This window comes from Procambarus clarkii, chromosome 3 (genome assembly GCF_040958095.1).
Source record: "Procambarus clarkii isolate CNS0578487 chromosome 3, FALCON_Pclarkii_2.0, whole genome shotgun sequence".
Lineage (NCBI taxonomy): Eukaryota > Metazoa > Arthropoda > Malacostraca > Decapoda > Cambaridae > Procambarus > Procambarus clarkii.
In genome coordinates, this window is record NC_091152.1 from 16,838,416 (window position 1) to 16,850,033 (window position 11,618).

An 11,618-nucleotide genomic window follows, 5' to 3' on the forward strand; every position below is an offset into this window, starting at 1 on the left:
CCTACCTTGACGACTGGTTGGTGTGGGCTCCCAGCTGGTGTTCATGTCTGCTCGCTAGGGGTTTAGTTCTTTCTCTGCTCGCAAGGTTCGGGTTTCTGGTGAACTGGAAGAAGTCCCATTTGGTTCCGTCCCACGTTCAGATCCCTGGCTGGGCCTCGTGTGAGACTCTCGGACTGCTTCCGTATCTCTCCCTCTTGTGGCATTGCTGCGGCTGTGGTCCTGCCTTCACCTGTTTCTGGGGGGAGGGGGGCCGGGTCACTCGATAGTTGCTCAAGCAGTTGTGCGGGAATCTGAACTTCGCCGGCACGGGGGTTTTGGAAGTCGAATATGCTCCTGGCTGCCCTTTATTTGGTGAATGTTCCTGGTCCCAGTCATTCCTGTGTTGCCATGGGTTGCAGGTTGCAGCCAGTTGTCTTGTCTTCGAGTTGAGGCACACGGTGCTGCTGCCTCCTAAATGAGTCCCTATTTTACTTATCTTTGGATATGTAGCTCCGAGGAACCAAAGGGACTCCCCAACAGAAAACCAGCATTGAATGTAATGAAACGTCATTTTCTGGGTGAGCCCCAGAGGCTCTCTGGCACCCTCCCTCCCTTCAGTTGATGGTTTAGATTTTTTATGCTCAGCCTCCTAACTGAGGTGTGAGTAGCTGGTGCGAGAGTCCAAGGCTGCCCCTCCCGGGGAGGGAAGGGCTGTGCGGACAAGCAGTGTGGTGGCGGTGAATGACGTTTGCTTGTTTCCTTTTTCTTTTGGGGGAGTTCTGTTTCTCTGTTCGGTCTTGGGTTTTTTGCATTTTCCTACCACGTGGGATTTGTTTTGAAATGCCTACCTCTTTGGGTGCATAACCCCGGTCGATGGCAGATGGAATACCCCAAATACAAAGGGCTTTTCCTAGGGCCATTGCTTCCTGTGACTCTCTGAGGGGCCATGTTCTGGCTAGTGGTCCTTATTAGGTAGAACTCCATTGACTGAAGCCCCAGACAAATATAGCATATATCAGTCCAATAGCTCCAGGGAGCCTCTGGGGCTCACCCAGAAAATGGTGTTTCACTACATTCAACGTTGGAGTTTTGTAAACATTAAACTTGAGAGATCTATTGTTTTTGTAAATCATGATGTCCATGAAGGGTAAAGCCCCATTTTCCTCATCCTTAATTGAAAATTTAAGTAAGGGGACTAGAGCATTGAGCTGATCAGTAAACACAAGAGGATCAGTATTGCAGGGCTATAAACACAAGAGGATCAGTATTGCAGGGCTATAAACACAAGATATCATCCCCATGCCTATACCATACAGGAACAATAGATCTTTCAAGTTTAATGTTTTTAGAAAAGTTACTAAATGTGCTCCCTACCTTGAGTATCCTTCAAGGGGGTCAAGAGTTTTCAGTTGTATGTTGGCTTGGAGACCATTCAAGCTTTCCGCACACTTGATACTCACGCGGCCCTAGCATGTTGACGTGATTTGATGAAATATGTGCCCAAACTCAGTAAATAAATAAATATATAACTGTATATAATGATATTTGCATTTATCTCTTATATTCGTGCAGGTATCATTGTAAATGGTCAGGTAACGTCATCAGTTCAACAGCCGAAGATGACTTACTTTACTTCGTTGTTCCTTCGTCTTGGAAACGTTAACCTGACAATCACTCCTGATCGCATGGAGGTCGATTGTCTGGGAGAAGATGGAACGCCTCAGGTACAATCTATCTTGTATTCATGCATGCTTTGTCTTCCTTGTAAAGTGAAATATTTGATATTAAGAATACAGTAGCATATATCATGGCCATTAGCAATGATAAAAAAAAACTAGGCTTATGGCTAAACATACAATGTTGTATTGTTAAACTTATCAAAATATTCATTGGTAGAGTAATGGATTTCAAAAAATATTTCCATTATCTACAGTTCTTGGTAATTTGTTTTTCAAACTTTTTAAAACCAAAATTTTACCTGTCGACACAAAAGTGATACAGGTATGTTGGTATATACCTGTTGATTATACAGGTGTAATCATGATGAAATTTATTTCCTCGTTAGACTCAATAATGATCAATAATGATAAACTTAATTGATCCCTTCAATCAAGTTTACCATTGAAGAAGTAGTAAATGGGGTGTTATCATTTTTGGATTCAAAGATTTATAGAACTTTCAAATTCAGTGTCTACAGGAAAGTAGACACTAATATTTGTTTGTATGATAATACAAACAAATATTATTGTAAATATTATTGTAAATATTAGAAATATTATTATCACTAATATTTGTTTGTATGACCATTATTTTTCCAATAATCACATCAAGGTCAAATATTCAGTGTTTATGTTCCTTGGAGCCTTGAAAGTTTGTAGTCCTGAATTTAATGACGAAGAAATGGTCAAGTTCCGTGAAATGGCGATCAAGTTACAAAACTGTAAATGAGTGATTGTTATTGTTCTGCGATAGGGTAAAAAAGGGCTTTTTATAACCATACACCGAAATCCAGTCAGATTTCTTAAGTTATTGGTTCTTCCTTATACTGAAAGTCAATCAAAACTGAGCCACATAATAAAAAATCGCAGTATCTTCCTTGTTTTAAGAACATCACTGAACTCTTTCCTTTTCAAGAACCCCCCATACTCACCCAAGGGTGAGTATGGGGGTTGTTATATTGTCCTCGCAAAGATTGTAAAAGTTTTTACATTGCCCAGAAAAAATTTGCTAAACACCTCATGCAATATGAATATTCAGTAAGAACTTGACAGAAGTCAAATGCAATATTTGTGTATGTTAGATATACCAGTTATGCTATAAACTGAGACTCGGCAAGGTGTGTTTTTAACAATGGATTCCTTGAGAGGAATTTGATCGAGTCAGCCCTCATCAGTCACCGCAATAATACCCGTACACTTAATACCTACCATGGAGTGTTCAACATAGGCCCAATTCTATCAAGCAAAATTGCTAGGATGTTAAATTGCATTAGGTTTATAACTTTTACATTATCTGGCCTTTAAGCATTTAACTTTTCATCTAGTATTTTGTGTTTACTCTTAAGTACTGTCAGGGTGAAAATGTTAGTTCCAGTAACTTGGTCCATTTTCTGTTTCTTCCCTTGCATCTGCACTAAATCAGACAGATGGCTTCAGTGTTTCCTTTACCTAATATCCTGTACATGTATATACAAAAGTAACTTTACCCTGTCTCATCTGCAGGTGAATAGCATCACTAAATCCTTGTGGCCTTTCTATAAAAATAATGGGAGGAGATATAAGCATGGGCCAGACAAGAGGCTTCGCGCAAGTCCATCCGTCAACCAGACTAATCAGAAGAGACACTTCGGGCTAAATCAGATTGCTCCCGGGAACCTTGGCCACTACACACCCAGCACAGGTGTTAACCACCACATACACGGAGGCAGTAATCACTACACTTCCAGCAGCGGTAGGGAGCAAAATATCTTCAAAAAGCCAAGCAGTTACTTTTCCTATGACAGAATCAACAACAGAAATAATCAAGTGCACGTCACAAGCTCCCGGACCCGGAGGCTGGGGGACGAGAACACCAAGTACTGCAACCAAAACTCCACCTGGGAGGAAGGAGTCGGGAGAATGTGAGTTTTCTCTGGTCACTAATAATAATAATAATAATAAAGCTTCGTGAATCATTAATATTTGATAAGCCATATCAGCTATGGATATTTTCAAAATATGATTTCTAGTTAAGAATACTACTCATTGTAAAATTGAAGCAATTTTAATCTCTTCTTAAAAGATACGGGAATGTCATGATTGTTTTAAGTAAAAAGAGACATCTGCACGTGACAATGGGAGATGGTTTGGCCCACTTTGCTGTAGTTCGTTCAAAGAACAAAATTGGACAGCGATTCCTTGGTTTCTACATCAAGGACCAGCAAATTTTATCACACCAGACACATGGAATTATTGGTAAGTAAATTCGAGATGTTTTTATGCATTATAAAAATGCTGGTTTACTTAATAAGAATAATATTTAAACATTAAAGAACTCACAAAGAAAATTGAATTTAAAATGAATTACTTTCAATGAAAATTGAAAGTATTTATGTGGATAAAATTCTTTAATATTAATGTGTGTGAAATCATGAAAGTGCACAGATCACTTGACGGTCTATACAATACAGGAAATGGGGTATCTGGCATTGCCTGGGTATGTCTCCCTCTCTCCCCCTTCCTCTCCCACCCTCTATCTTGTTCTATTTTTTTTTTTTTTTTTTTTTACCAAGACTAGGGATCATTAGAGTTTTTGAATGAAGTGTGCCTAGTGCAACTGCAAGCAAGAGCTGTAATCCTATCTCAGCTCAGTTGAAACCTGCTCCTAAAGATTGACCCATTTACTTCATGAGCCTATTATATGCATCAATTATTTATCTCTTAAGTAACACTTATGTAAGGAATAAGATAAGCCCGTAGCTAACTGTAATTACCTAAGTGTAGTTACAGGATGAGAGCTACGCTCGTGGTGTCCCGTCTTCCCAGTACTCTTTGTCGTATAACGCTTTGAAACTACTGACAGTTTTGCCCTCCACCACCTTCTCACTTAACTTATTCCAATCATCTACCACTCTGTTTGCAAATGAAAACTTTCTAATATTTTCTCTGCATCTCTGTTTCCTTAGCTAGAATCTGTGTCCTCTTGTTCTTAATGTTGCTGGTTTCAGGAATTCCTCATTGTCAATTGGGTCGATTCCTATTAGTATTTTATAAGTGGTGATCAGATCACCTCATTTTCTTTTATCTTCTAGTTTTAGCATATTTAACGCCTCTAGTCTCTTCTCATAACTCTCATTCAGTTCCGGAAGCCATTTTGTAGCATGCCTTTGCATCTTTTCCAGTTTATTGATTCGCTGCTTGAGATTTGGGCACCATATACAACTGATGCATATTACAATTTTGGTCTCACATATGTCATGAACAATTTCTTTAGTATTTCACCATCCATGTAATTAAAAGCAAGTTGGAAAGCGATGCATACATGTGCCAGACTCTTCATGTGATCAGTTGACCTGATCTCTCATGTATCAACATCTTGAGTGAACAAGTCCCCCCCCCTCCCCCCCCCCCCCTGCCACCGCCGCCTCTGCCTCCTCCCTCCCTCCCTCCCTCCCTCCCTCCCTCCCTCCCTCCCTCCCTCCCTCCCTCCCTCTCCCTCTTTCTCTCTTTCTTTCTCTCTCTCTCTTTCTCTCTCTCTCTCTCTCTTTCTCTTTCTCTTTCTCTCTCTCTCTCTCTCTCTTTTTCCCCCCCATTTCCCCCATAATAATATATCATATTATGATCATATTATGATTATTATAATATACTACAATATTTACATTAATATATTTACAATATACTACAATATTATTAATATAATATACTGCAATATTTACATTGTAGTAAATACTCAGAAATAAATTTTATTATAAATACTGTACTAGTTACATATTTTAAATATTGTATATCAAAATTACAACTATAAGCAATATTGATTTATCAGTCAAGAGTACAGTAAATAGTACTATTAATTGTTTTCCAATTCATCAATCAGGTCAGTTCATCACTAAGAGTGTGAGATTGATCTCCCCAAACACTCTGGCAGTCAACAGAAACAACACCACGGAGAATACGTATGTATTGCCAATTTGTAACACTATAATAATAATAAATTTTTATTCAGGTAAGGTACATACTGTACATACAAGGTAAGATACAAAAGTTGATGGATTTATAGATAGAACTAGTACATACAATGCCTAAAGCCACTATTACGCAAAGCATTTCAGGAAGAAACGCATGTGCGTTTCGTGCACTGTGTTGTATAGTTTTATCACTACCACAACACTTGATGTATACAGATGAATATTTACCCGAAGGCCAGCATCTCTAGAGGCCTCATCAGGGACAGGACAGGACTCGTTAAGAGTCCCTTCGTTGTTCCTGAATCTATAGCTAAATTTTCAGCTGTAATGTCTTGGTATTGATGGATTCGGCAGGTAGGCGGTTCCACGAGTTTATAGGTCTATATTTATAAGCATTTTTGTTTTCTGTGCATCCCATACCCATCTTGTGGGTGGTAATGGAAAGGGTTACAGAGGCACATAATGGGTTCAGTTCCTGAGCCCATTATGTGCCTCTGTAACCCTTTCCATTACCGCCCACAAGATGGGTATGGGGTGCATAATAAATGAACTAAACTAAACTGTGCTGCATTGTGGCGTGTTAAACTTGAAACTGTTTCCCTCTTGTATGCATTACATCTGATGTTTTAAAGAAGTGATCATGATTAATACAGTAACAGTAATACAGTAATGATAAAACAATAATACAGTAATATTAATATTAATACTGCACCTGTACTATCCTCAGATCACATTACTCTAAGAATAAACAATATTCAAATTAGTAACAAAGTAGATGAAAAATTCCTTGGTGTTCTCATTGATAACAAGCTAAATTTCCAGGGCCACATTCAAAATATAGCAAAAAAAGTTTCTAAAATTTATTTATTTATTTATTTATTTATTTATTTATTTATGCATATACAAGAATGTACATAAGGAATGTGAGGATACAAATATGGTAATTACAGTCTTGTAAAGCCACTAGCACGCGCAGCGTTTCGGGCAGGTCCTTAATCTAAGAAAATTTTAAAGAGGTAAATACTTGCAAACTGTTAGCATTCTTTCTAAGATCAGATTTCAGATTTCAGATTTCAGATGTTTATTCAGGTAAGGTATATACATACAAGTGATGTTACATTAATGGTATTTTATTACCATTAATCAGGTATTATGTACCTTGCCCTGCCCTGGTGATGCTGTATTACTCTCTTATCTCAATTATGGTATTTGTGCTTGGGGTTTTACTACCCAAAATCATCTACGTCCTCTAATTACACAACACAAATTTGCCATTAGAACAATCTCAAACTCTGGCCCCAGACAGCACTCGGTGCCCTTACCTAGATACCAAGTCAATGTACATCCTCTCAACCGTTCTCTATATATTTAAAACTCTGAACTGTAATGCCAATCCTGACCATAAATGCTTCCTAGAAGGTTATAACAGAACCCATGGGCACCACACCAGAAACAAATACTTATTTGATATTCCATGATATTTGATATGATGGATTTATAGATAGGGCTAGTACATACAATGCCTAAAGCCACTATTACGCAAAGCGTTTCGGCATGAAAAACTTAAATGACTAAAGCTTAATACTAATTGAGCATAAAGAATAAAATGAGTTGAGAACAAATAAAAAAAGAGATAAAAAGGGGGGAACATGGCTGAAAAAGCAGCACAAATACAATTTACATATATATACACATATATACACATACACATACACATACATACACATACATATATATATATATATTAGTATATTTTGGTAGCAGTCTTTCCTGTAGACATATATTATTAAATATGACAGAAAAAGTAAGATTAATAATTTGAACACGAATTTTCTCAATATTTCTTATGTTTCTTTTCACTGTCGATGGTAATTGAAAAATCAGTTCTCCAAAATTCACTTTTATTTCTAGTCTGAAGCGACACTTGAAAGTTTCGTAATAACTTATTACATTTTCAAAGACTTTAGTTTACATACACACACTATAACCTGCAAACACTAAACAGATTTCTTACTATGCTATAATTCAAACGGCTTTTCATTTTATATACCTGCATTTGGGTGAGGTGATATGTTACAACAGTTTTGGATGAGGTGAAAACAAACTTTTCAACACAAGACAGAACACGAAATATTGGGTAATATTGGGTAAATTTAAAGGGGGAAGAATGGAAGTAAATGCAAAGGGCCTATTGGCCCATATTTCTTGATGCTTCTATATTGGTGCGGAATCTTGAAGTGGGTAGAATATAGTTGTGCATTAATTGGCTGTTGATTGCTGGTGTTGACTTCTTAATGTGTAGTGCCTCGCAGATATCAAGCCGCCTGCTATCGCTGTATCTATCGATGATTTCAGTGTTTTTTGTTAAGACTTCTCTGTTGATGGTCTGGTTGTGGTAAGAGATTATATGTTCCTTAATGGAGCCCTGTTGCTTATGCATCGTTAATTGCCTGGAAAGAGATGTTGTTGTCTTGCCTATATACTGAGTTCTTTGAGGCTTACAGTCCCCAAGCGGGCATTTGAAGGCATAGACGACATTGGTCTCTTTCAAAGCGTTCTGCTTTGTGTCTGGAAAGTTTCTCATGAGTAGGTTGGCACTTTTCGTGGTTTCATACTTAATCGTCAATTGTATCTTCTGATTTTTGTCTGAAGGGATAACGTTTCTATTAACAATATCTTTCAGGACCCTTTCCTCCGTTTTATGAGCTGTGGAAAAGAAGTTCCTGTAAAATAATGTAATAGGGGGTACAGGTGTTGTGTTAGTTGTCTCTTCAGAAGTTGCATGGCATTTCACCTTCCTTCTTATGATGTCTTCAACGAAACCATTGGAGAAGCCGTTGTTGACTAGGACCTGCCTTACCCTACAGAGTTCTTCATCGACTTGCTTCCATCCTGAGCTGTGGCTGAGAGCATGGTCGACATAAGCGTTAACAACACTCCTCTTGTACCTGTCTGGGCAGTCACTGTTGGCATTGAGGCACTTTCCTATGTTTGTTTCCTTAGTGTAGACTGCAGTGTGGAAACCCTCTGCTCCTTTCCATGACTGTTACATCTATAACCTGTTTTGTTGTGGTAGCTGCAGGATGATGTCGAACTCACTGATTGAGTGACACGCACAGTGGGTCACACTCACTCTCACACTGTGCGAGTGTGTCACTGTGCCACACTGTGTCACACTCACTATACCATATTCACAGTGCCAGTCACTGTGCCACATTCACTGTACCACACTTACTGTGCCAAACACACTTTGCCACATTGTCTCATGGATTGTGCCTCCCTCACTGTGCAACACTGTCACCCTATACCACACTCACTGTGACATTCACTGTAGCACACTGTATAACATTCAGAGTACTCAACTAAATGTACTCACCTTGATTTGCTTGCAGGGTTAAGCTAGGTTCCTAGCCCCACCTTCTGAACGTTCTTAGATGAATGTAATGACTCATTTCTCCTGCTTTTATCATATTTACATTTGAAACTTTGAATCGAATTAGCCTCAACGAATTCTACGTCTGACATGTTCCACTTATTGACAACTCTGACATTGAAAAAAGTTCTTTCTGAAGTCCCTGTGACTCATTTGCGTCTCGAGTTTCCATCCATGACCCATTGTTCTGCTGTTTTAGAAGCTGTTTTTTATGTTTTTAAAGCTGCAGCAGCTTTAAACACTGCTGCTTTGTCTACTTTGTCACTTTCCCTTAGGATGGTATACTCTACTCGTAACCTCTCTCTCTCTCTCTCTCCACTCTGATTGTTTTATGTCATCTTGTTGTAGAACTCCAGCAAGCTTGTCAAGCAAAATTTTCCTTTACTAAAACCATGCTGGTGCCTCGAGACAAAATTGATCTGTTCTAAATGTTCTACTAGTCTGAATCTGATCAGTCTCTAGCAACTTGCAGGGAATACTTGATAGTGATACGGGTCTGTAGTTTAATGGCTTCTGTCTTTTCCCTTTCTTGTTGATTGGTAATACAATTTCCAGCAGTTAGGAAGTTATACTGTTTATAGAGAGGAATTAAATATTGTGGCAAGAGGGCTGCACAATGTTTCAGTTGCCTCTTTTAATATCCATGGCGATATTTTGTCTGTTCCCGGGGTTTTTGTCACATCCAGTTCCTGTAGTTGCTTTAGTTCTTCTGGTGTCAGTATTATTTCAGTGAGGCTTTCCTGTGGAATTACCTGTTAGGTTTAGGTTCTAAGCTCAGGTGGCAAAGCAGCTTCCAGCTTAAATACTTCCTGAAAGCTTTTGTTAAGTTCCTCAAATACCTCCTCATCATTTTTCGTGTGTCCTCCCTTACTTTTGTCATGTTTGATTACCTGCTCATTCACAGTCATCTTCCTCCTGACATGACTATGGAACTGTTTTGGCTTAGACTTTTCTTTGTATGAAACATCATTCCCATACTGCTTCTCTGCCACTCTCTTAGTTTGTGACCTCCTTTCTGGCTCCTTGTATGCATTGTGATTTCCTTCTTTTCTGTATTTCTGGCATACTCTATTGCTTCTTTTCTTTGCTTTCAGATACTACCTGTTGAACCCTGAGGTAATGCTTGTCTTGCTTCCCTGAAACCTTAGGGGTGGTGTAAATCTTTCTATAGCTTCTTTGAGTTTGTTCGATACGTAGTCCATCAAATCCTGTGTTAAATTTCTTCTGAGTTATCTTCCCTCTTCTACCCCCCCCCTCTCCAGAAATTTTCTGACCTGATATTCTCCTCTTCTGCATGCTAACCTTACACACCCTCCATAGTTACATCTTTTTATGGTCTTCATTGTCACTATGTATTCAAAGAATAAAATTATTGCACATATTTCATTCTATAAAAGCAGCTACTTTTACTCCATAAAAGCATCTACTTTTACCCTATATAACAGCTACCTTTACCCTATAAAAACAGCTCCTTTTGCCTTTTAAAAGCAGCAACTTTTACAATAATGACAGTTCAAAGTAATCCTGATGCCAATATATTATCATTGTTGCAGGGTGAAAGTTGAAGTGAAGAGGCGGAACAAGAAGAACCAGCACAAGCTCTCTCTGGTGTCCGGGGTGTTGAACAAGCGGCGCTCCCTGCTGGAGAAAACCCACGTGGAGTGTATCCACATTCAAGGCAGAGGCAGAGGCCTCCTCGACGGTCAACCCAGGGACTATCTGCTGGAGTGCCTCCGCTGCTGAGACTGCGAGACAATGTCGGATAGTATTCTCGAGTTTCTTCTATGAGAAGAGAGGATGATGAAGAGAATTGCGTGTGGTTATGAAGCTTTAACTCGACACTGGACAGTGTACTGTCCGCTGAGGGTCTGGTAGAGGAAATAGCACAGAATTTTTGGTAATTAGATACAAATCATTAGAGCTTTCTCGGCTGTCACAATCAAGCTTCACTATTTTATAGAAGCTAGTTCTTTGTCATGAGTTTTTTTTTTAATTAAGCATTTAAATGTAAATACTCAATTTAGTTTGCTATCTAGTTGACAAGTTTGTTCTTGAATTCATATATTGTCAATGTATTTCATATTTGTTATCATTGTTTCGTGTGTTATTATAACGTACTCTGTACACTAGAGCTTCATTTGTTTATATTATTAAAATGATAGTGAACGATAAGATATGGCAGTAAAATAATATATATATATATATATGTATATATATATATATATATATATATATATATATATATATATATATATATATATATATATATATGTCGTACCTAGTAGCCAGAACGCACTTCTCAGCCTACTTTGCAAGGCCAGATTTGCCTAATAAGCCAAGTTTTCATGAATTAATATATTTTCTCTAATTTTTTTCTTATGAAATGATAAAACTACCCATTTCATTATGTATGAGGTCAATATTTTTTTATTGGAGTTAAAATTATAGTAGATATATGACCGAACCTAACCAACCCTTCCTAACCTAACCTAACCTATCTCTATAGGTTAGGTTAGGTTAGGTGGCCGAAAAAGTTAGGTTAGG

At 38.3% G+C, this 11,618-nt stretch overlaps 1 protein-coding gene across 2 annotated transcripts in view; it reads left to right on the plus strand.

Annotated features, from left to right (window-relative positions):
* Positions 1-11,287, plus strand: part of LOC123760877 (inter-alpha-trypsin inhibitor heavy chain H3) — a 199,927-nt gene extending 188,640 nt beyond the window's left edge. For both annotated transcript variants that reach the window (XM_069329458.1, XM_069329465.1), the window contains exons 16-20: positions 1,552-1,703; positions 3,201-3,598; positions 3,760-3,932; positions 5,551-5,629; positions 10,628-11,287. In XM_069329458.1, coding sequence (XP_069185559.1) covers positions 1,552-1,703; positions 3,201-3,598; positions 3,760-3,932; positions 5,551-5,629; positions 10,628-10,817 — 992 coding nt within the window. In that variant the 3' untranslated portion in view covers positions 10,818-11,287. The remainder of the gene's footprint in view (positions 1-1,551; positions 1,704-3,200; positions 3,599-3,759; positions 3,933-5,550; positions 5,630-10,627) is intronic.
* Positions 11,288-11,618: the final 331 nt, after the last annotated feature.